This window comes from Triturus cristatus, chromosome 5_2 (assembly GCF_964204655.1).
Source record: "Triturus cristatus chromosome 5_2, aTriCri1.1, whole genome shotgun sequence".
NCBI lineage: Eukaryota > Metazoa > Chordata > Amphibia > Caudata > Salamandridae > Triturus > Triturus cristatus.
In genome coordinates, this window is record NC_140588.1 from 18,511,394 (window position 1) to 18,537,333 (window position 25,940).

At 52.9% G+C, this 25,940-nt stretch overlaps 1 protein-coding gene across 1 annotated transcript in view; it reads right to left on the minus strand.

Moving 5' to 3' along the window:
- Window positions 1-25,940, minus strand: part of MARCHF6 (membrane associated ring-CH-type finger 6) — a 1,340,093-nt gene that overhangs the window by 297,219 nt on the left and 1,016,934 nt on the right. The window contains exon 21 of the mRNA XM_085606770.1: window positions 20,666-20,847. Within this exon, the coding sequence (XP_085462896.1) occupies window positions 20,666-20,847 (182 nt within the window). The remainder of the gene's footprint in view (window positions 1-20,665; window positions 20,848-25,940) is intronic.

Genomic DNA, 25,940 nt, shown 5'->3' on the forward strand with positions numbered 1-25,940 from the left:
CCAGGCGTCAGGCTGGATCCGGAAAGATTTTTGTAGCAATACCCCTTGCGCGTCGCTAGGTGTCGTCTGCGGCTCCGCGTCTGTCGTTGGCGTTGTGCGCCGGAATGACGTCGGAGCACTTAGACGCCGCCCTCGCGCGCTGACGTCAGTTCTTGTACATAGCTTTCCGCGCCAGGAACGCAGAGCCATGCAAGAGACCGACACTGGTGCCAAAAAGTCTAGGGCCCTGAACAGGATGACCTTAACCCTAGATGTCGGTTCGCAGAGCGGGGAGGATGGGTGGGTAGGTGAGGAATCTAACTAACTAATGTTTATAACCGATACATCGTTACCGAAGGTAAGTAACTTGTTCATCTGAAAGAAACACGTTAGTTAGATTCCTCACCTTAGAATAGATACCCCAGCAATACCAACCCCGGTGGAGGGTCTGCGAACCAAGATCACACCAGAAAGTCCCGGAGAACAGAACTGCCAAAGAAGCTATCTCTCCGGACTTGGCTGTCCAGGCAATAGTGCTTGGCGAACGTGTGCAGTGAGGTCCACGTCGCCGCCTGACAGATGTCCTGCAAGGGAACTCCCCATCCCAGGGCAGTAGTCGCCGCCGTGGCCCGGGTAGAATGGGCTCTCAGCCCAACAGGAGGGTCCTTTTTCGCCAAGGAGTAACAAACTTTTATACACAAGACGACCCACCGTGAGATGGTCCGTTTGTGTACGGCTCTCCCCTTCTTAGCACCTACGTATCCAACAAAAAGTTGGTCGTCCACCCGGAACTGTCTGGTGCGGTCCAAATAAAAGGACAGCGCACGTTTGGGGTCCAGACGGTGGAGCCTCTCTTCCTCTTTCGAAGGATGCGGAGGCGGAAAGAAGGTGGGCAAAGTGACCGATTGCCCGATGTGAAAGGGGGTCACCACTTTCGGAAGAAAAGAAGGACGAATCCGGAGGACAACCTTGTCCAGATGAACAGAAAGAAAGGGAGGCTTAGAAGACAGAGCCTGGAGCTCACTCACCCGTCTAGCCGAGGTGATAGCTACCAGGAAAGCAGTCTTAAGAGTCAGAAGACGAAGTGGACAATTGTGAAGGGGCTCAAAGGGAGCGCACATCAGAAAGGTCAAGACAAGATTCAAATCCCACTGAGGCATTACGAAGGGGACTGGAGGCAACATGTGAGTAATGCCTTTAAGAAAACGCGAAAGAACAGGGGACTTGAAAAGAGAAGGCTGATCAGGAAGCCGTAAGAAAGCAGAGATTGCAGAAAGATAACCTTTCAAGGTGCCCAGAGCAGAGCCCTGCTGGGCCAAAGAAAGAAGAAAGAGTAGAACCTCAGAAAGAGGGGCGGAAAGGGGATCCACAGCCTTTGCTGTGCACCATGCCACAAAGATGTTCCACCTGCAGGCGTATACAGATTTTGTGGAGGGACGCCTGGCTGCCAGAATCACATCACAGACTTCAGGAGGCAAGTCAAATGGCATCAACTGTCGCCGCTCAATCTCCACGCATGGAGGTGGAGACTGGACAGGTTCGGGTGGAGGACCGTCCCCTGCTGCTGCGACAGAAGGTCCTCCTGAAGAGGCAGTCGTATCTGAGGATCGATTGACATACTGAGTAGCTCGGGATACCAGTACCTTCGTGCCCAATCCGGAGCCACAAGGATGACTTGGGCCCGGTCGCGCCTGATCTTCTTCAGCACTCTGGGCAGAAGTGGTATAGGCGGAAAGGCGTACAACAGACCGCAGCTCCACTCGCGACGAAAAGCGTCTCCGAGCGAGTGCCGCCTTGGAAATTCCAACACGCAGAACTGCTGACATTGCACGTTCTCTTCGGTGGCGAATAGATCTAACCAAGGCTCTCCCCACTGCAGAAAGAGACCTTGTGCCACGTCCGAGTGCAGACGCCATTTGTGATCCATTATGCACAGGCAGCTGAGTTCGTCTGCTCTGGCGTTCAGAGAGCCCGCCAGATGTTGAACCACCAGGATGATGCCCTGGTGTTCCAGCCATGTCCAGAGGCACAGAGCCTCCTGACAAAGGGTCCACGACCCCACCCCACCCTGTTTGTTGCAATACCACATTGCGTGGTGTTGTCCGTGAACATCTGCACGACACTTTCCCGGACAGAGGGAAGGAAGGCTTTCAGTGCAAGCCAGATCGCTCTCAGCTCCAACAAGTTGATATGGAGTTGAGACTCCGCCGGATACCAGAGGCCTCTGATCTCCGCCTCTCCCATATGGCCTCCCCATCCCAGGAGGGACGTGTCCGTCACTACTACGTGCTCCGGTTGGGGTAGGGAGAGGCATCTGCCCCTGACCCAATCGCGGTCCGTGACCCACCACTGCAACTGTTTCGCAGTGCCCTCCGAGATCAAGACATGGTCAGCCAGGTTGCCTTGATGCTGGGCCCACTGAAACTTCAGGTCCCACTGCAGAGCCCGCATTCGCCACCTGGCGTAATGCACCAACAGGATGCAGGAGGCCATCAGCCCCAGAAGCCGCAGCACCAACCTGACCGAAACCCAGGATAGAGGCCGAAAGATGGGAATCAGAGCCTGAATATCCCGGACCCGCTGTTCCGGGGGATAAGCCCGGAACTGCGCCTAATCGAGAACCGCTCCGATGAAGAGGAGCTTCTGGGAGGGTCTCAGGTGTGACTTCGGCACGTTGATGGAGAACCCCAGCAAATGCAGGAGGTCGGCCGTAGTCTGGAGGTGGGAGACGACTTGCTGGGGCGAGTCCGCCTTCAACAGCCAGTCGTCGAGATAGGTGAAGACTGGAACCCCCGATCTTCACAGAGCTGCGACCACCGCCATCACTTTCGTGAACACCCGAGGGGTACTGGTGAGGCCGAAAGGGAGCACGGTGAACTGAAAGTGCTCCTGACCCACCGTGAACCGCAGGTAACGCCGGTGGGCCGGCAGGACGGGGATGTGAAAATAGGCGTCCTGCAAGTCCAACGCTACCATCCAGTCTCCAGGGTCGAGGGCAGCCAGAACCTGAACTAAAGTTAGCATCTTGAACCGTTCCTTCCGGAGGAAGGCGTGGACGCTCCTGAGGTCCAAGATAGGGTGTAGGCCCCCTTTGCCCTTCTTGGGAACCAGAAAGTAGTGGGAATAGCAACCACGGCCTACTTCTGGACCAGAAATGAGCTTGATGGCCTCTTTGGCCAAGAGGGCCGTAACTTCCTCCCGCAGAAGATTCAAGTGATCCTCCGATATACGGTGGCACTGCGGTGGCATGGCTGGAGGGGTCGTCTCGAAGGGGAGGGAGTAGCCCCTTTGGACGATTTGCAGCACCCACCTGTCCGAAGTGATGGATCGCCAGTGGAGCAGGTGATGGCGAACTCTGCCGCCCACTGGCGTGGAATGGGCCTGAAAGCTCGGACTAGGAGGGCTTTGAGGCGGATGCTGCCGGGGTGGATGTGGACTGACCGGCACGTTGTCCTCCAGTACCGCCACGGCGGAATCCACGTCCGCGACCGCGTGCAGGTTGGTTCTGCGGCCGGTGGGTAGGCAGACGTGAGGAGGCGCCCCTTCCTTGGCCACGAAAGGGGTGAAAGGCGGAAGTTTGTGGCCGTGGGGCAGAGAGACCCAAGGACCTGGCCGTAGCCCGGGAGTCCTTAAAACGAGCCAGCGCACTATCCGCTTTCTCACCAAAAAGGCGAGTGCCATCAAAGGGCATATCCATGAAGGAACTCTGGACATCCCCCGAAAAAGACGTGGACCGCAGCCAGGCGTGGCGCCGGAGCGCAACCGTGGTGGAAATCGCCCTACCCAGCGAGTCCGTGGTGTCTAGTCCACACCGTATGGCATGTCGTGCTGCATCTCGCCTGTCAGCAAGCGCCCAGGAGAGACGAGTCCGGGCCTCCTCCGGACACAGGGGACAGCACGTCCTCCACCGTATCCCACAGAGAGTGGGAGAAACGGTCCAAGAGGCAAGTGGTGTTCAAAGACCGCAGGCTCAAACTCAGGGAAGAGAACAGCTTCTTTCCGAACTGTTCCAGCCTCTTGGATTCCCGATCCGGAGGGGCGGACGGGAAGGAGGATTGGGAAGTGGAGACCTGGATAACCAGACTCTCGGGGGTGGGGTGTTGGGACAGGAAACTGGGGTCGCCCGGAGCAGGGCGGTTGCGCCGGGCCACGTTCCGATTCACAGGAGGAACTGTGGAGGGCTTGGACCAAGAGCCCTGCAGAACGTCTATGAGGGCCTCATTGAACTGCAGCAGAGGCTCTGTGGAGCTTGCGGACGGTTGAAGCACCTCTGTGAGGACGTTAGTCCTCACGGCCACAGCAGACAACTCGAGCCCCAGGGCTTCGGCTGCCTTGCGCAGCACCACTGAAAAAGCTGCACCTTCCTCCGAGGCCACAGTCGGAGGAGGGATGAAACCAGCGACCCGGGAAGTGTCCAGACCACTGGCATCCCCCAGTGTGTCTGCCCAGTCCTGTGAAAGTTGGCCCTGGATGGCCATAGGGTCCTCAGACCCCTCCCAGTCGCCCCCGTCATCCGATTCCTGATAAACAGGAGGAATGATCGGAGCCGGGCGGTAGATGAAACGCTCATCCATTGGTGTCGGGTGCGGCGTCCAGCGGCGCCGCGCCAGCACCGGGCTCGGACAGGGGCTAAACCGGGGAACGGCGTCGTCCGGAGACGGCGCCGGAACCGGTGTCGGCGCCAGTGGAGGAGGCGTCGTGAGGTCGACCGGCGCCGGCAGAGATACAGGCCTGGATCCCTCGGGGACCTGCGGCGTCGGGACCGAAGTCGTCGATGGCGCCGGGGCCGGAGCCGCCAGCACGCGAGGTCGCCCAGTTGAGCCCGCGGGGCCCGACGGCGGAGCCAGGCCCCCCATGGCCGAGAGGAGGGCACTGACCTCCGCCGGAGTCGCGTCAGTCCCAGGGACCGGCGGGTATGGGGACGGACGCGGCTCCTGTGGCTCCGACGGAGCTGCGGGGGTGGGACCACCCTGACCCACGGCTGAGTTGCGCGACCGGCTAGGGTAGTCCGAAGAGCGGTGTCGCCTCTTGGACTTCTTAGATCGCTTCGACTTACCTGAAGACTTCGAGCCCGACGAGCGATGATGGTGACTGCGGCTCCACGACCGGTCCTTGGACCTCCTCCTGGACCGGGACCGTGGGCGGCGCGGAGCCGAGTGCCGAAGCTCGAGAAGCTTACGGGACCGCTCGGGCCTAGCCTTCGAGGTCAAGGCCTGACAATCGGGGCACGACTCTGCGTCGTGGTCGGCCCCCAGGCAGTAAAGGCACCGGCGATGGTGGTCCGTCACCGATATCAGTCGATGACTGGAGTCACAGGTTTTAAACCCAGGCATCCTAGCGGCACCAGAGTCGAGTCGACAGAAGACCAAAAAGAGTCAAAAAAGTTTAGTCAAAAATTGACTAAGGGGTAAGCTCTTCCCGGATCGGCGCTGTCTGGCGCGGAAAAAAGAATAACTGACATCAGCGCGCGAGGGCGGCGTCTAAGTACTCCGACGACGTCATTCCGGCGCACGACACCAACGACGGACGCGGAGCCGCAGACGACGCCGAGCGACGCGCAAGGGGTATTGCTACAAAAATCTTTCCGGATCCAGCCCGACGCCTGGGGATATTCTAAGGTGAGGAATCTAACTAACGTGTTTCTTTCAGATTCAAAATATATAGTTGTTTTATTTTGGAACCAACAATAGGTATCAAAATATACTTTCTCAGATGAGATGCTTTAGATAAATACTTTCAATAGGCAATAGACTTTTGAATGCAATAGATACAGTTGTTGCAATGGGCAACACAATTTCAAACATAATTATACATTGAGCTCAATGGGAATTCCTAATCAAATGCAATTGATTACTTTTTGGATTACTTTTTGTACCACAGGACTGGATCCTAGATTCAGTCCTGGGACATCTCCTGTAAACAGTTGAGTAAAAACGTTTTGGTTACAGTTGTGATTTTTAAGGAACATTATTGTATTTTAAAAGTTGACAAACTTTTTCACACAGAATCACCAATGTTATCCTATGGGAGGAAATTCACATAGCAGGTAAGTAGGGTTATCGTTACTTTTTCTAACTCAGTGTTGGATCCTGGATCCAATACTGGTGCATCTCCTGTAAACAGTTGAAAGAATGCGTTTTTGTTATACAGGCGATTTTTTACGAATATTTGTAAGTTTGCAAAATCGACAGAAGAATTTCTGGCAAAAACCAGACAATGTTATCCTATGGAGGAAAATCAAGTTAGCGGTAAGTACGGTTGTAATTACTTTGCAGAGTCAGTGCTGGGCACCAAGATCCAGCACTGGGATCTCTCCTGATAGTAGGTGTGTAAATTCGTTTTCGTTATTTGGCTGATTTTAGATGAATTTTTTAAAGTTTCAAAACTCGACACAGAAGAATTTCCTAGTGAAACCAGTCAATGTTACCCTATGGAAGAAAAGTGCGTTATCGGCTTTTGGATAAGTACTCCACTGGCAGAGTTATGGTTCTGGGCATAGGCTCAGGGGTCTCCCAGGGTCAGGTAGGTACAGTTGTTACACCCTCAGCGGCATAGGGGCAGCCGGGTGCAGTGTGAGTTAGGCCCAATGTTATCCTATGGGAGGCAGGCAGCCTTTGGTTGGTGGCTGCTGGCTAGCAGGCCATACGGCTGTGGGAGCTGGGCTCCTGGTCACTTGCTCAGAGCAAATGGGGAAGTAGATTAGGACAGAGGTCGCACTCCCAGGGGCACTCGGGCGGCTGGGTGCAGGGTGCTTTTGAGCCGTCGGGCGCTCAATAGATTTCAATGGAGAAGCTCAAGGACGAACAAAGGCTGGAAACTCGGGGACGAAGATTCTTCAGGTGCGACCACCACTTTGAGAGGTAAGTTGGAAAGTTGGAGGATAGGTGGGTGTTAGAAATGGGGGTCTCTAGTTGGCAATGGCTGGCCACTGTCCAAGTAGGGACCCTTCTTCCTAAGTCAGAGTAAGCAGCCTACACCCTTTGACAACCCCTGCTCAACCCTGTGGTAACGTAGCACGAGCAGCTAGGCTTATCTCAGAGGCAGTGTGTGAAGCATTTATGACCATACACAGTAATATAATGAGGAACACTACAAATGGACACCACTCAAGTAGTTATGAAAAATAGGTATTTTTATATAGACTTAATCACAAGACCAATAACAGTAAAAATCCACAATACTATAAAAATATAATTACTTTAGAAATGCTGCAAGGAAAAATAGTTCTGGATGCACAAAATGATGTTTAGTTCAAGGCAGTGGTCTCTGCGACCCTTTTACTCACAAAGTATCTGGTTCCTGGAGCAAAGCAACAAAAATGTCGCTAAGGAGTTGTAGCGAGAAATTTCCTCACGCTAACCAGCGATGCGTTGAATCCTTACCGCGAGGGGGGATGATGCGCTGGGTTGCGGGCAGGACAAAGCGACAAACTTCCTCACGCTAAGCCGGTGATGCGATGAAATCCTTGCCGCGAAGGGAGGATGATGCACCGAGCCTGTTGCGTGTGCGATCTTGCTGCGTTGACAAAGATGGCGCTCCGCGAGGGAGCGACGATCCGGATTCGATGCGGGGAAAATGGCGAACGCTCGGCGTCCGCGCTGCGATGATCCTGTTGCGATGATTTCAGATAGCGGGCGTTTTCAGGCCCGCAGACAGGTGCTGCGACGATCTTCGGATAGCGGGCATTTTCAGGCCCGCCGACAGGTGCTGCGACGATCTTCGGGGTTAGCGAGCGCTCGGCGACAGCGGAGTGGCGATTTTTCTCACGCTCACCAGCTGCAGCGGCTCGCTAACGGAGGTTAGCGACGATTTTCAGCGCCCTCTTCTCAACAGTAGAAATAAAGGTCCTGGAACACACAGGAGCCTCACCTGCAGATAGTAATCCTCGCTGGGAGGAAACAGGAGGCTGATGGTGGAGTCTGATGTGCCTGAGACTCCAGCAGGAGGCTAGCTCTCTCCTAGCCCTTGGGTAGTTGCTGTAGCAAAAGAAATAAAAGTCCAATCAAAGTTCCTTTCCTCTTCTTGAAGTCCAGTAGTAACAGCTGCAGGCCAGTCCCAGAAACAGCACACAAGGCACAAGGACAGTCCTTCTCTTGCAGATTCCTGTAGCCACACGGACAGAGGTTCTTCTTGTTATCCAGGAGCAATACAAATTGTAGGGGTTTGTGCACAAATATTTATACCCCCAAAGTCTTTGTTCTTAGGGGTCCCAAGCCTCTGAACCCAGCCAGAACCAGTTTTGCCCAGCCCTGGAGCACTTTGTTGATCAGGCTGCATCCTTCCTTTCAGAAAGAGGGGGTCTGCCTCAGACGCACAGTGGGAGGTGGAGCCAGCTTTCACCTTGCCAGGCACAGCCCTATTCAAGTACAGGAGCTACCCCTCCCCTCACACCTAGGCAGGTGGCTCTATTCAACCCAGGTCTGACTCAGCCTGCCCTGTCCCTCCAAAACCAGACAGCCAATACACATAATAGCAGAGCAACTGGAAGGCTTAGGCAAGAAAGTACCTATACTCTAAAAGTGTTAGTTTCAAACACAGAATATAAAAATAACCTTCACTAAAAGATGTATTTTAATATTCTGAGCTCAGGCATACTAGATTCGTTTTTCTACCATGTTCTGTGGGTCAGTTAGGACTATAGGATGTAATAGCCCAGACCTCCCATTCTGGCCTATGGAGAACAGGTAGCCTTACAGTAGTGAAAAACGAAATTGGGTGTAATTCACTACTAGGACATGCTACATACAACAGGGCATGTCCTACCTTACACATACAATGCGCCCTATCATAAGGGGGGCTTACATGATGCCAAGGGAAGGTTTTAGGGGCTGGGAAGCGGGTGCACTTCACAGCCAAGATGGCAGTTCTGGACTGCACGCAGACACTGCAGTGGCAGGTCTGAGACACACTTTACAAGCTGCTTCTGTGGGTGGCACAAACCAGTGCTGCAGGCCCACCAGCAGCATTCGGTTTACCAGCCCTGGGCACACACCGGCCACGCTACTAGGGACTAACAGGTAAACTGAATAAGCCAATCATGGATGTACCAATTCATATGTCATCTTTACAAAGGGAGCATTCGCGCTGTGGCACTGAATGGCAGCGGCACAGCGCCCAGAGCATCTATAACCAGCAAAAACAGAGGAGACACAGCGAAAAAAGGAAGGGAGACTCACGCCAATGGTGCCAGGTCTAACAGTAGGCACCCAGGAGTTGGGCACAGGGGGCCGCAGGGCACCGAGTGCCTTTTGGCATCAGGAAATCTTACCCTCTGCTGGTCGCGGTTGGAGGGGACCCTGGTTCTGAGGTTGCAGGCGTCATCAGGAGCGTCGAGGTGGGCCCTTGTGTGCTGAATTCGGGGTCACAGTCGCCGGGGGGACGTCCTTGTGGTCTTTGTTTACTCCGGCACAGGCCAGGCTTGGCGGGTGTGACCCCCGAATCCAGCACCCAAGGACCCACCTCAACGTTCCTGATATTGTTGGAGACAGGACGCAATCTGTGGCGCCGTACACGGGTAAGTCTTGGTGAACCTATATGGTGCACGTTTGCGCTATTGGCACTCCAATTTGGAGCTAAATTGACTTTGTTGATTGTTTAAAAGAAGTAATTATAATATTTGGTAAATACGAAAGGGGCTTTTGTTACATTACAGTGGTGGGTATGGAGGAACAGCAACAATGTTTGTTTGGACAATGCCTGCACGATATATGTAGTGAAACCACTCTGGGATTAAATGAACAAACTATTTCACTAAATCTAGTCATTGCATAGAGCACGTACGTATGCGTGCGGGGTACGGTTACGGGCTCTCGTTATGTTGACACAGGTTAAACACCGAGTACCATGAGGTTTGGAATCTTCTACTGTGAATGTGTGGTACTGTTACTAGCTCTTGTTTGACATGGGTTGAACATCTAATTTCAATTTAATAATTCATTTATAAAGCACCCAAATCACCCTCAAAGGGGTATCTCTGTGCTGTGGAAGAGCTGTAGCAGGCCGAGAGGTGGGACAAGATTAAAACAGTACAGTTTTGAGGAGCATTCTGAATTGAAGGTGATCAGGGCATTGCTGAAAATGGATAGTGAGTTGATTCCAATAGAAGTGGGCTAGGTGAAAGAAAGCTTTACCACCCAGACGCGATTTTTTGCAACGTGGTGCAATGAGTAGAGACTTAGTTCCTGAGAGTAGGAACCTGGGTGGCAGGTATTGAATGAATTTTTCTGCAAGGCAACTGGGACCTTTGCCATTCAGGGTTTTGTAAGATGTTTGTACTTCACTTCCTGCCGTGGGAGCTCCAATTACACTTTAACCAACACGATGTCCTGGTCACCACTGGTACTGTATTTTGTGGTCTTAACTGAATTAAATAATTTTGCACATCATATGAATACACCGCCTCATTAGAAGGAAAAGACTTGATCCTATTCTTTGCATGTTGAAGCGTAGGGTATTCATTTCTTTTTTTCAGATTGGGATGTTTTGACTAAAAGAACAAGTTACTTACCTTCGGTAACGATGTATCTGTAAGAAACATTAGTTAGTTAGATTCCTCACCTTAGAATATCCCCAGGCGTCAGACTGGATCCGGAAGATTTTTCGTCAGCAATACCCCTTGCGTGTCGCTAGGCGTCGTCTGCGGCTCCGCGTCCGTCGTCGGCGTCGTGCGCCGGGATGACGTCGTCGGAGTACTTAGACGCCGCCCTCGCGCGCTGACGTCAGTTCTTGTACATAGCCTTCCGCGCCAGGAACGCAGAGCCATGCAAAGACCGACACTGGTGCCAAAAATAAAATCTAGGGGCCTGAAAAGGATAACCTTAACCCTAGATGTCAGTTCGCAGAACGGGGAGGATGGGAGGGTCGGTGAGGAATCTAACTAACTAATGTTTCTTACAGATACATCGTTACCGAAGGTAAGTAACTTGTTCATCTGAAAGAAACACGTTAGTTAGATTCCTCACCTTAGAATAGATACCCAAGCAATACCATCCCCGGTGGTGGGTCTGCGAACCAAGATCACACCAGAAAGTCCTGGAGGACAGAACGGCCAAAGAAGCCATCCCTCCGGACTTGGCTGTCAAGGCAATAATGCCTGGCAAACGTGTGTAGCGAAGCCCACGTCGCCGCCTGACAGATGTCCTGCAAAGGGACTCCCCGTCCCAAGGCAGTAGTAGCCGCCGTGGCCCGAGTAGAATGGGCGCGCAGCCCAACAGGAGGGTCCTTTTTAGCCAAGGAATAGCAGATTTTTATACACAAAACGACCCACCGAGAGATGGTTCGTTTGTGCACAGCTTTCCCCTTCTTAGCGCCCACGTACCCAACAAAAAGCTGGTCGTCCACCCGGAACTGTTTGGTGCGGTCCAGATAAAAGGAGAGCGCACGTTTTGGGTCCAGACGGTGGAGCCTCTCTTCCTCTTTGGAAGGATGCGGAGGCGGAAAGAAGGTGGGCAAGGTGACAGACTGCCCAAGGTGAAATGGAGTCACCACTTTAGGAAGAAAGGAGGGACGAGGCCGAAGGACAACCTTGTCCGGATGAACAGATAGAAAAGGAGGCTTTGAAGATAAAGCCTGGAGCTCACTCACCCGTCTAGCCGAGGTGATGGCTACCAGAAAAGCAGTCTTTAGAGTCAGAAGACGAAGAGGGCAATTGTGAAGAGGCTCGAAAGGAGCGCACATCAGGAATGTCAATACCAGATTCAAGTCCCACTGAGGCATTACAAAAGGGACAGGAGGGAACGTGTGTGTAATGCCTTTGAGAAAGCGTGTAACCACAGGGGACTTGAAAAGAGAAGGCTGATCAGGAAGCCGCAAGAAGGCGGAGATGGCAGCAAGATAACCTTTCAGGGTGCCCAGGGCAGAGCCCTGCTGGGCCAGAGAAAGAAGGAAGAGGAGAACCTCAGAAAGAGGGGCGGAAAGGGGATCCACAGCCTTTGCTGTGCACCATGCCACAAATTTGTTCCACCGGCAGGCGTATACCGACTTCGTGGAGGGACGCCTGGCTGCCAGAATGATATCACAGACTTCAGGAGGCAAGTCAAATGGCATCAACTGCCGCCGCTCAATCTCCACGCATGGAGGTGGAGGCTGGACAGGTTCGGGTGGAGGACCGTCCCCTGCTGCTGCGACAGAAGATCCTCCCGAAGGGGCAGACGTATCGGGGGATCGGTCAACAGACTGAGTAGCTCGGGATACCAGTATCTTCGTGCCCAATCCGGAGCCACCAAGATGACTTGGGCCCGGTCGTGCCTGATCTTCTTCAGCACTCTGGGCAGAAGTGGTATAGGCGGAAAGGCGTACAACAGACCGCAACTCCACTCGTGACGAAAAGCGTCGCCGAGCGAGTGCCGCCTTGGAAATTCCAACGCGCAGAACTGCTGACATTGCGCGTTCTCTTCGGTGGCGAATAGATCTAACCAAGGCTCTCCCCACTGCTGAAAGAGGCCTTGCGCCACTTCGGAGTTCAGACGCCATTCGTGATCCATCATGCACCGGCGGCTGAGTTCGTCTGCTCTGGCGTTCAGAGAGCCCGCCAGATGTTGAACCACCAGGGTGACGCCCTGGTGTTCCAGCCATGTCCAGAGGCGCAGAGCCTCCTGACAAAGGGTCCACGAACCCACCCCGCCCTGTTTGTTGCAGTACCACATGGCGGTGGTGTTGTCCGTGAACACCTGCACGACACTTCCCCTGACAGAGGGAAGGAAGGCCTTCAGTGCAAGCCGGATCGCTCTCAACTCCAACAGGTTGATGTGGAGACGAGACTCCGTCGGAGACCAGAGGCCTCTGATCTCCGCCTCTCCCATATGGCCACCCCATCCCAGGAGGGACGCATCCGTCACTACGACATGCTCTGGTTGGGGAAGGGAGAGGCTCTTGCCCTTGACCCACTCGCGGTCCGTGAGCCACCACTGCAACTGCTGTGCAGTGCCCTCCGAGATCAAGACATGGTCGGACAGGTTGCCGTGATGCTGGGCCCACTGAAACTTCAGGTCCCACTGCAGAGCCCGCATGCGCCGCCTGGCGTGATGCACTAGTAGGATGCAGGAAGCCATCAGCCCCAGAAGCCGCAACACTAGCCTGACCGAAACCCGGGATAGAGGCCGAAAGATGGGAATCAGGGCCCGTATATCCCGGACCCGCTGTTCCGGTGGATGGACCCGGAACTGCGCCGAATCGAGAACCGCTCCGATGAAGAGGAGCTTCTGAGAGGGACTCAGGTGTGACTTCGGCACGTTGATGGAAAACCCCAGCAAATGCAGGAGATCCGCCGTAGTCTGGAGGTGGGAGACGACTGCCTGGGGCGAGCCCGCCTTCAACAACCAGTCGTCGAGATAGGGGAAGACTGGAACCCCTGATCTGCGCAGATGAGCTGCGACCACCGCCATCACTTTCGTGAACACCCGAGGGGCACTGGTGAGGCCGAAGGGGAGCACGGTAAACTGAAAGTGCTCTTGGCCCACCGTGAACCGCAGGTAACGCCGGTGGGCCGGCAGGACGGGGATATGGAAATATGCGTCCTGCAAGTCCAACGCTACCATCCAGTCTCCAGGGTCTAGGGCAGCTAAAACCTGAGCCAACGTGAGCATCTTGAACCTTTCCTTTCGGAGGAAGGCATTGACGTTCCGGAGGTCCAAGATAGGGCGTAGGCCCCCTTTGCCCTTCTTGGGAACCAGAAAGTAGTGGGAATAACAACCACGACCTACTGCTGGACTCGGAACGCGCTCGACGGCCCCCTTGGCCAAGAGAGCCGAAACTTCCTCGCGGAGAAGATGCAAATGATCCCCCGAGATACGGTGGTGCTGCGGTGGCATGGCTGGAGGGGTCGTCTCGGTGGGGAGGGAGTAGCCCCTTCGGACGATTTGCAGCACCCACCTGTCCGATGTTATGGACCTCCAGTGGAGCAGGTGATGGCGAACTCTGCCGCCCACTGGCGTGGTATGGGCCTGAAAGCTCGGACTAGGAGGGCTTTGAGGCGGATGCTGCAGGGGTGGAAGTGGGCTGACCACGTCGGCCTCCATTTCCGCCACGGCGGAAGCCACGTCCACGACCGCGCGCAGGCTGGTTCTGCGGCTGGTGGCTTTGCGGACGTGAGGAGGCGCCCCTTCCTTGGCCACGAAAGGGGCGAAAAGCGGAGGTGTGCGCCCGCGGAGCCGAGAGGCCCAAGGACTTGGCCGTAGCCCGGGAGTCCTTAAAGCGGTTCAGCGCACAGTCCGCCTTCTCACCAAACAGGCGAGTGCCATCAAAGGGCATGTCCATGAGGGTGGTCTGGACATCCCCGGAAAATGACGTGGACCGCATCCAGGCGTGGCGGCGGAGCGCCACCGTGGTCGAAATCGCCCGACCCAGCGAGTCCGTGGTGTCAAGCCCACATCGTATGGCGTGCCGTGCTGCATCCCTCCCATCGGCCAAAGCCTGGGTAAGACGCGTCCGGACCTCCTCCGGACACAGGGGCAGCACGTCCTCCACCGTATCCCACAGGGAATGGGAATAACGGTCCAAGAGACAGGCGGTATTTAAGGACCGCAGGCCCAAACTAAGGGACGAAAACAGTTTCTTGCCAAACTGCTCGAGTCTCTTGGAATCCCGATCCGGCGGAGCGGTCGGGAAGGAGGATTGGGAAGTAGAGGCCTGGATAACCAGACTCTCGGGGGTGGGGTGTTGGGACAGGAAACTGGGGTCGCCCGGGGCAGGGCGGTGGCGCCTGGCAACGTTCCTATCCACAGGAGGAACTGTGGAGGGCTTGGACCAGGTGCCCTGCAGAACGTCAGTGAGGGCCTCGTTGAACGGCAGCAGAGGCTCAGTGGAGCTTGCTGAGGTTTGAAGCACCTCAGTGAGGATGTTAGTCCTCACAGCCACGGCAGGCAACTCGAGCCCAAGGGCCTCGGCCGCCTTGCGCAGCACCACAGAAAATGCTGCACCCTCCTCCGAAGCCACGGTCGGAGGAGAAGTGAATCCAGTGTCTGGCGAGGTGTCCAGCCCACTGGCCTCCCCCAGTTCATCTGCCCAGTCCTGAGAAAGCTGTGACTGAACAGCCAGAGGGTCCTCGAACCCCTCCCAGTCGCCCCCTTCTTCCGATTCCTGATAAACAGGAGGAATGATCGGAACCGGACTGTAGAGATGGTAGGACTCAAGCGGCGTCGGATGCGGCGTCGGCGGACGCCGTGCCGGCGTCGGGTCCGGATGAGGGCTAAACTGGGGTGTCGGCGTCACAGGCGTCGGCGGCGCCGGTGACGGCGTCGGTGGTTCAGGCGTCGGCGCCGGTGGAGGAGTGACTAGGTCAACCGGCGTCGACTGGGGCCCAGGCAAGGGCCCCGCGGGGACCTGCGGCGTCGAGACCGGAGTCGTCGACGGCGCCGGGGCCGGAGCCGCCGGCACGCGAGGTCGCCCAGTCGAGTCCGCGGGGCCCGAAGGCGCGCCAGCGGGCGTCGACGGCGGGGCCAGGCTCCTCATGGCCGAGAGGAAGGCACTGATCTCCGCCGGCGCCGCGTCAGCCCCAGGGACCTGAAGGTATGGGGGCGGACGCGGCACCTGCGGCTCCGCCGGAGCCGCGGGGGTGGAACCACCCTGACCCTCGGCCGAGTCGCGCGAGGGGAGTCCGAAGAGCGATGTCGCCTCTTGGACTTCTTTGAGCGTTTGGACTTACCCGACGACTTGGAGCCGGACGAGCGATGGCGTCGGCTAGGGCTCCGCGAGCGATCCTTGGACCTCCTCCTGGACCGGGATCGCGCACGACGCGGAGCCGAGTGGCGAAGCTCGAGAAGCTTGCGGGACCGCTCCCGCCTAGCCTTCGAAGTCAGGGCCTGACAGTCGTTGCACGACTCCGCGTCGTGGTCGGGGCCTAAGCAGTAGAGGCACCGGCGGTGGTGATCGGTCACCGACATCAGTCGATGACAATCCTCGCAAGCCTTGAACCCAGGCATCCTACCGGCACCAGATGTCGACAGACAAGGATCAAAAATGATCAAAAAAGATTTAGTCAAAAAAGACTAAAAGGGGTAGCTCTCCCGGATCTGCGCTTACTGGCGCGGAAAAAAGAAGAACTGACGTCAGCGCGCGAGGGCGGCGTCTAAGTACTCCGACGACGTCATCCCGGCGCACGACGCCGACGACGGACGCGGAGCCGCAGACGACGCCTAGCGACGCGCAAGGGGTATTGCTGACGAAAAATCTTCCGGATCCAGTCTGACGCCTGGGGATATTCTAAGGTGAGGAATCTAACTAACGTGTTTCTTTCAGATTGGCTTTTTCATCTTGCAAATAACAGAACTGCAAGCAACCTGGAATCTGATGTGCCTACAGCTATTTCTCATGTGAGTACTGCCTCAGAGAAACACATGATGAACATTACCACCTAGGTAATAAAACTTCCCTTTTAATGATAACGGGTTCGGGTGGGACAATTACTCCTATGTACTAAAATCCCTCCCTTTGTATTGAATAATCGAAGGGTCGGGTTGATTAACGTATCATTAACACAACCTGCTCTTAAAACTGTTTTTAGCTTTATCCTGTCTCTCCAAACTTGATGTTTTCCAATCAAAACTTTGGGCTCACTAAAGTTTAAATACATATACCTATTTTTTGGATGATGGTCCGATTCGAATATAGTCTTTACCATAGTGAAGCTCTGTGCACCACATTATGAATTTGAGTAAGTTAAAGGAACTTGTCACAAAAAGATATCTGCTGACATTTACAGAAATAGGGAGCTATTCTATTATATCTTTTTTGAACATTATTTCAAGATCAATTGGTTTATTGCTTCTTTTTTCCATCTAGAAGAAAATGTGGAATTAAGAATCACTGGACAGATATGATTAATGCACTTGTACGGACGCCACGCATGGTCTAATCAGGAGATATACGCAGTGATCACTGGATGAGACATAAAATAAAACATATTGTGATCAGAAACTAATACTAAATAGCATGCAAGTTTGGAATATTAAGACATTCCTTGCTTGATGCTAGCTTAGCATAGAATGGATTCTGAAATAAATGTATGAAATATCAATTTATATTGATTTTCTGTGCTTTTAGAATGCTGATATGGCTCCCCTCTTACCCGGAGTGTCCTAGCATTCCCAGTGGTTCAGATATTTGGGTACCAGACCACCAATAAATGTGGTCTTTTCCTTATTCTTAGATCACATTTGCATACACAAGTAGCATGGGGACCTTCCTAGGTGTCTCTCAAACTCATATTCTCTCCAAACATCTTTTAACTTAAAAACACTAAACTGGATTTGGGTGCACATGTAGTCTAATATTGAACTACTTATCACGTTCCTCTGCCTTATTTAGAATCATGGTTTTATGCTGTCTGGTGTTGTCAAGCAATTGAGCTTGCACTTACACATGTTTGAGTTGCTGGTCTCTCAAAAGAGAAACAATGGTTTTAGGATGGCACAGAAAGAGATTTTTAACTCTCTCACCCTTGCAGTGAGAAGGATTGAGCAATTGTTGTTTATTTCTTATGTCTCTGGTTTGTGTAAATAGGACACTGCATTTTGGAATGCTGGTCTGCTATGTAACTATAGAATTGTATGTAGTTAGCATGCTTTGTTTTATAAAATATCAGCATTTTAACTATTAGCTTGTACATATTAGCCTGTATTTATTTCAAATTGTGACACATGTATTCTTCGTATTTGCAGCCCTAATGAAGCCTTTGTAAGGTGACATGCATTGGCTGTGCTATATTGGAAACAAAGAAATATTCTGCATCACATTCAAAACTTACGATCATTTGTCTATACTAAATGTGTTAAGTGATTCCTGTTGCCTCTCGTTTTTGGTATATAAATGTGTGTAATGTATGGTCAATGTGCACCTGACCATTGAGGTGGGCAACGGTTTTTCTACTTGATCTTTTGTCTATTGTAGTGACTGTTTCGGGCTGTACGGCGTTGAATCCTCTGGCTTCATTCCCTATTTTTTGCTTAGAACCAGAAAATAGCAGGAATAGCAACCACATACTATATCTGACCGAAAACCTGCTCTATAGCTCCCATGGCCAATTAAGTTTTTTACTTCATTGCGTAGTAAAATTAAGGTGAACCTCTGCCAGACGATCGTATGTTGGAGCTATGGAGGGAGGGGTAGTCTCAGAGGGGAGGGAGTAGCCTCTTCGGATTATTTGCGAAACCCACCTGTATGACGTGATATCTCGCCAGTGGTGGAGGTGATGGCATATCCTGCCACCAACTGGACGCCCATGTACTGGGAGGATCAGACTAGAAAGGTTTGGAGGCGGAGGGGTTCATGGCCTGACCTGCCTTTTGGCCTCGCGACCCCACGGTCGGGGTGAACCATAGCCACGCAGAGTTTGGTGAACTTGCACGGTCCTCTGGCTGGGGTAAGGGTGGTGAGGTTAGAAGCCCCTTTCAAAGCCATGAAAGGAGCGAATGGCGGATGCAGGCTGGGGTGAAACTAGAAGGCCCAAGCACTTGGCCATGGCCTGCAACTCCTTAAAACGCTCCAACGCCACATCCGCCCCGTCTCCGAAGAGACGAGAGCCAACAGAGGGCATCTCCATAAGGATGGCTAGGACATCCCCTGAAAAGCCAGACATTCTCAGCCATGCAGGGTGCCTAATGGCCACCGTTGAGGGAATCACTCTTCCCAACAAGTCTGTAGTGTCTAGGACACAGTGTATGGCAAACTTTGCCGCATCTTTTTTATCAGCAACAGCCTGGGAAAGGACAGCCTGGGCCTCCTCTGGGACTTGTGGCAGCACTTGCACAACCGTTTCCCATAGTGAATGGGAATAACGTCCCAAGAGGCATGCAGTGTTTACCGATTGCAATGCTAGGCTGGTGGAAGAAAAGATCTTCTTACCAAAGCTGTCCAGCCTTTTAGATTTCCTATTCGGGGTAGCAGAAGGTAACGGGCCACGAGAGGTAGAAGCATGGACCACCAAGTTCTCTGGGGATTGGGTGGTTGGAGAGGAAAGCTGGGGCGCCCAGAGCAGGGCGATGGCAGTGGGCTATAGTTCTTTTCAAAAGAGCCCCTGTGCCGGTATTGGACCAGGTACCCAGTAGAACGTCTGTTAAGGCCTCACAGAAAGGCAGCAAGGGTTCCGAGGTGGAGACAACAGACTATAGGACCTCCGTCAAGACACTGGTCTTCACCGCCACTGTATGAAGCTACAGGTCCAAGACCTCCGCATCCCGATGCATCACCATTGCAAATGAAGGCCCCCTCCTCCATAGCCAGGTTAGGGGGAGACAGCAAGCCAGGCTCTGGGGAAATGTACAATCCGCTGCAATCATCCAGATCCTCGTACCAGTCCATTTCCTTGTAAAAAAGTGGGATTTCTAAGGGATCCTGCTGCTCCTCACAATCTTCATCCAATCCTAGCCCTTCAAAATAAGGCACAAAGCACGACATAAGGAGCCCAACAGCTCCGGTCTCGGCAGATGCCCAGCCAGCTCCGCAGTGTCTGGAATAATGATAAGGAAGGTACCGCCGGTGGGCGCAAGCGACGTTGAGTGTCTTGTGTCAGGCGCGGCGTCAGGGAAGGTTAAGTAGGTACGACCAGCGCCAGTCCAGATCCAGTAACAGATCCAAGAGGAGTCCGGGGCGCCGGGGCCAGAGCAGACAGCATGCAACCCATGGGATCTCCTTCCGTTGAGCCTGCCGGGCCTGATGGCATGCTGGCAGGGTCAGGCGGCCCAAATTTGGTGCATATGGCGTCATAATTCATTTTATTATTATTTTTTTTTAACTGGGAGGGGGTCGTGCCTGGCCCTGGAAAGGGAAGGAAACGCAGAGCCGACCCAGGCACCTGCTCTGCGGAATGGGGCCTTGAATGCAGACACTCCTGCAGCTCGTCAGGTGATTGACGGGGCGAAGTCAAAGCATGCTTTGACTCTTTATGTTTCTTGTGATGCTTCTTACCTGACCTGGATGACTTCAAGTGGGAGGAAGAAGACTTCGATCCCCCAGAGTGGCGCTAAGACCTTCCTCTCGACCGAGACCGGGAGCAGGAACAAGATCTTCGGGGAGATGTCCAAGGCACCGGACACCGGGCCGTAAGCAGCTTTAGGGACCACTCCCTCGAAGCTTTCAGCACGATGGCCCGGCATTCGGAGCACGACTTCGAGTCGTGGTCGCGCTCCAGGAAACAAAGACATACTAGATGGACGCCCGTAACCGATATAGCGCAGTGATCAGCGCTGCACGGTTTGAGCCCAGAGGTCTTCCTACTAGACATCCTACACACCCAAAAATGTGGACAAAAAGTTAAAGTCGTCTGTTAAAAAATGACAGGGGGTAGCTCCCTTTGACGGATCTGTGCTGGCTGGTGCGGAAAGAACTGACGTCAGGGCGAACAAGTGTTGCCTATATAGACGTAACGGAGGTCATAACCACAATGAAACTGACACCTACGACATAATTTGAAGTCGACGGACGCCTCCTATCGGCGCGCAGGGGTACTGCTATCAAAATCTTCCAGATCCAGCCGGACGCCTGAAAGTTCTAAGGTAAGGACTCTGCGGCTGAATATCTCTATCAGATCTTCCTTACACAGTGCATGGGGAAAAAAATGTCAATTTGTTGTGGAATAGTGCATAAACCTTTGAAATTTAAATATGGTACATTAATGAATACAGGTGAGAACTAAGATGACATTTCACAGTTGACAATCTTGAAAGCGTTCGGTTTATTTGAACTAGTGACTTACCATGAGAGACCATTCTCTGACTTTCAAGTAAATTACTCGTCGACCCTGAGGCATCCATGCCAAGAGCACAGTCACTGCCCGAATGGCCAACCAGCAAACATACAGTCCACAAGCTGCAGTGTATAGTTCATGGATTTTAGCAGTTCCAGTCCAAAATGACATTAACCAACGTCCTGCAAACACTGTGAATAGAAACCAAAATAATCTATAGTTACTTAGAACAAAGGTTGCTATACAAACTGTTTTGACGCTCCTTGTGAATAATAAATGATCAATACAAATTAATCACAGAGTATTTGCTAACTATGGGGAAAATACTTAAACGTTTTATCACCCTAGACCAACTTAGTAAAACATAAAGGGCGACAGGTTTAAGAACAGGGCTGTAAGGATAAAATTAACTGAACCTACTGGGATAGGCGCGAGAATTTAATGGTATAGATTCCATTCTGAGATCTAAAGTAGGACTCCCCCATCCTATGACCCCGTATTTATAGTGTCACAATTATGAATCCATCAACATACAAAACAAAGCAATGCAAAGTTTTTTCTTTCAGAGTTTGTTGGCAGAATTTACTCTTTCAGAGAATGTTATTGCCAACCTTCTTGGTCATTTTAATGCAATGTGGCTAACGGCTGAAGGAAATTAGTTTTTCCAATAAAATAGTGCAGGGCTTTTCGGACATCCAGCACAAGAATGTGAAACTCCACTCATATTTTCTTTTAAGTGCAGCCCAATTTCTGGAACTTCACTTCAACCCTTTTCTGTCTGGGTTTTGATTGCACAGCAGCAGAACAGTACTTTTGCTTTCAATATACATAGAGAAGGGCTTTGCATCTTCTCTTTTCAGCCATTAGCTTTTGACAGACGCAGGATAAGTGGAAATACTTGCTGCTGTCCCTTAAGGCAACCCCAGGGAACCAGCCAGAGGTAAATGATGGCACAAAACTGAGGACACTGTGTTTTTGGCCCCGATGACCAGATCAAAATATGGAATCCCAATGACCATACGCACAAACTTTTTTCGGTACTCCTTGTCGGTAAGTGCCCCTTTTTGCATGGTTACCATCACTTTTTGCCCAACACATGATGCACTTTTGACTTGGTGTGCCCTGTGTACCTGCCAATCAGGTTCCCAGAGCCTGTGTTCTTCTGTATCCACAATTGACACATCTCTGGCCATAGGTAAGCCACTTGTAAATGGTACCAAGGGCATTGTAACCAGCGAAGGCCAATAAGTGCTGCAGCACCTATTGTGCCACCCTTAGAGGCCATGTACCTTAACACCCACACACTGCCACTGCAGGCTGTGTGTTTTGGTGCAGAGAAAAGTGAAGAGTCCACATGGCAGCCATCCCTGAGTGCCATGCCTACAACCCACTGCCAGAGGCCTACGTAAGCCACCCCTCTAGCAGGGTGCACTAGCACTCAGGTGAGGGTCCAGTGTCATGAGCCCTGTATCCCTACAGTGTCTTAGTTCATTCTTAGACACTGCAAGCGTAGTAAAGCTATAAAGAGTATATGGTCTGGGAGTTGGTCACTACAAACTCCACAGCTCCATAACGGCTTCACTTAAAACCTGTGAAGTTTGGTAGCAAACTTCTCAGCACATTAAACTCACACTGATGCAAGTGTGCGATTTTATGTAAAATGGACTCAGAAGGCATCTTAGAGACGCCCCCTGAAAAACAACCAGCCCTGGTGTGGATCCTGAATGGCTGACCTCCATGTGCCACCACCAGACAGGTTTCTGGACACCTGGGGAGACAGCCTCCGCTCTCTGGGTCCAGAAACAAAGCCCATTCTGGGCAGAGGTGTCATGTCTCCTCCCCAGGATGGGCTGGGTCCACGAAGGGGAAGCATCAAAGGCCTGCAGCCTTTGTGAGCTGTCCTGCTTTTTCCTGCGCCCAGCAACTGGCCCCCACCGGTTCTGCCCCGCACTTTGGGCAGGAGAATCAGCGGGAAAACCAAGCTAGGAGAAGAGGTGTGCCCACCTTTGCCAACCCCACTCCTCAGGTGGAGGGAGGCAAAGTGAAACACACATCTCAGTCCCCTCCATCTTGAAGAAGAAGGGACCCAACCGATCAGGAAGAGGCTCATGCCCCTCTCCTACTGGAGGGTGGCATACTGGTGTAACCACCTCAAGGATGGGACCCACTGGTCCCGACCTGCACACCCATTCTAACCCCCCTAAATTTAGTATTTAGGGGTGACCCAGAACCTTGCCTCCTCGTAATCGAGGAAGAATGAAGGACTGAAGAGCTGTGCTGACCCAGGAAGAAAAGGACACCAACTGCTTTGGCCCCAGCCCTACCGGCCTGTCCAGTCTACGACCTGCCTACATCAAGAACCCAGCAAGTACAGCGGCCAGCATCCCCAAAGCCCGGAGGACCTGCCCTGCGACCATCTTACAGACTCAGTCTCCAGTGAGCACCAGATTTGCCCAAGCCAAGACTCACCCACAGAATCCAGATTCCGGCGACTCCGCGATTCTGCACCACTCTGCACCCAATGCCCGCGGCCCAAGTTCAAGTGGCCAAACACCACAAGGAAGCCTCCCCAGCGATCTTGACCTGGAATCTGGTGATCCCCCTACCTCATTCAAGACTATGCCTGCAGCCTCAGCCTGAATGATTCCCCTGATGGCGGCCGGAGCTGGTAAGAAAACCCAAAGCCAGAATACACCCCTGCACCCGACGCCCCATGGCCTTGGGTGGCCCAACCGACGGCGACTAAGCATCCCCCCAAGATCCCAACTCATGTCTACAGCCGGTTGACACCTTCAGGATGTCTCCGTGCCCGAGCCTGCAGCAACTTTGCCTAACTGAAGCTCTCCATTGCCAATCACAGAATCCCCGACGTCTTCTTGGCACCCTGCACCCGGTAGCCCCAGTGCTGCTAGTGGTGCAGCTCCTGCGCGGATTGTTAGCCCCTGCAGTGTTGACCTTAACCCCAGGAGCTTTGCTCCCACACCCGAGTGGCCTGCTCATAAGCAGCCCCTAACTGAAGGCCCCCTTTGCCCTATTGGCTAACATTGGGCTGTTGGAATCTGCACCCAGCCGCCCTAGTGCCAGTGGTGGTGCAACTCGAGTGCCTATCTAGACCTTGGGGAACCTTGGTCATAACCCCCAATTGTAAGGCGCTTACTTACCTGCAAAACCAGTTACCATTTTTCTACCATAGGAACCCATGTTATGAGATTTGGGGCCTAAAAGTGTTGAACTGTTGATTTGCATGGGGAAAACAGTAACTATAACTCAAGCCAAGAAAAGTCTTACTTACGATGTATTGTGAGATCCACAGGAGGCTTCTTCATAGCCAAAGAGTAACATGCTTTGATGCACAGAACGACCCACTGAGAGATGGTTCATTTGTGCACGCCCCGAACTTTTTTGGTGCCCACGTAGCCAACAAAGAGCTGTTCATCCACCCGGAACTGTTGTGTGCGCTTCAGATAGAACAAGAGAACACATTTTGGGTCCAGACGGTGGAGCCTCTCCAACTTTTGAAGGAGACGGAAAGAAGGTGGGCAAAGTGATGGTCTGCCCGATGTGGAAGGGCGTGACAACCTTTGGCAAGAAAGAAGGACATGTCCTTAAAACCACCTTGTCCGGATGAACAGAAAGAAAAGTAGGTTTAGAAGAAAGAGCCTGGAGCTCACTCACTCTTCTGGCAGAGGCGATAGCTAGAAGTGATGGATACCAGTAAAGCAGTCTTACAAGTTAAGAGACGTAAGGGACAGTTATAAAGTGTCTCAAAAGGAGCGCACATTAAGTAAGTCAGCTCAAGATTCAAGTCTCACTGAGGCATAACGAAAGGAATTGGAGGAAAGAGATGCATTAAGCCTTTCAAGAAACAGTTAACTACCGGGGAATAGAAAACAGAAGGGTGATCAGGCAGCCAAAGGAAAGCAGAGATGGCTGAAAGGTAGCCCTTAATAGTGCCAAGAGCAGAGCCCTGCTGGGCTAAAGAGAGAAGGAACAAGAGTACTTCAGAGAGAGGGGCAGAAAGGGGATCCACAGCCTTTGCTGTGCACCATGCCACAATGCCACAAATGTGTTCCACCTACAGGTGTATACAGTCTTAGTGGAGGGACGCCTGGCTGCCAAGATTACGTCAGAGGCTTTGGGAGGCAGGTCAAAAGACGTCAACTGCCGCCGCTCGATCTCCACGCAAGGAGGTGTAGACTGGACAGGTTCGGGTGTAGGACCGCCCCCTGCTGCTGAGACAGAAGATCCTCCTGAAGAGGCAGTCTGATCGAAGGATCGATGGCCATGTTGAGCAGCTCGAGATACCAGACTCTTCGTGCCCAATCCAGAGCCACACGAATGACTTGGGCCCGGTGGCCCCTGATCTTCTTCAGCACTCTGGGCAGAAGTGGTATAGACGGAAAGGCGTACAACAGACTGCAACTCCAATCGCAATGAAAAGCGTCACCGAGCGAGTGCCGCCTTGGAAATTCCAACGCGTAGAATTGCTGACATTGCGCGTTCTCCTCGGTGGCGAATAGATCTAACCAAGGCTCTCCCCACTGTTGAAAGAGACCTTGCCCCACCTCCGAGTGAAAATGCCATTCGTGATCCATCATGCACCTGCGGCTGAGTTCATCTGCCCATGGCGTTCAGAGAACCTGCTGGGTGTTGAACCACCAAGGAAATGCCTTGATGTTCCAGCCATGTCCAGAGGCGAAGGGCCTCCTGACATAGGGTCCACGACCCCACCCCGCCCTGTTTGTTGCAATACCACATGGCGGTGATGTTGTCCGTGAACACCTGCACTACTCTTGCCCGGACAGAGGGAAGGAATGCCTTCAGTGCAAGACAAATCACCTGGAGCTCCAGGAGGTCGATGTAAAGCCCAGACTCCTTCGGAGACCAGAGGCCTCTGATCTACGCCTCACCCATGTGGCCGCCCCATCCCAGAAGGGAGAGGGACCTGCCACTGACCCAATCGTGGTTCGTGAGCCACCACTGAAGTTGTTGAGCAATGCCCTCCGAGATCTGAACGTAGTCGGACAGATTCCCCCAATGCTGCGTCCACTGGAACTTCAGGTCCCACTGCAGAGTCCGCATATGCCACTTGGCATGATTGGTCAGCAGGATACAGGAGGCCATCAGGCCCAGCAGCATTAGGGTCATTCTGACCGAAACCCGGGACAAGGGCTGAAAGATCTGAATCATAGCCTGAATGTCCCGGACTCGCTTTTCGAGAGGATAGACCCGAAACTGTGCCGTGTCCAAAACTGCTCCGATGAAGAGGAGCTTTTGAGAGGGA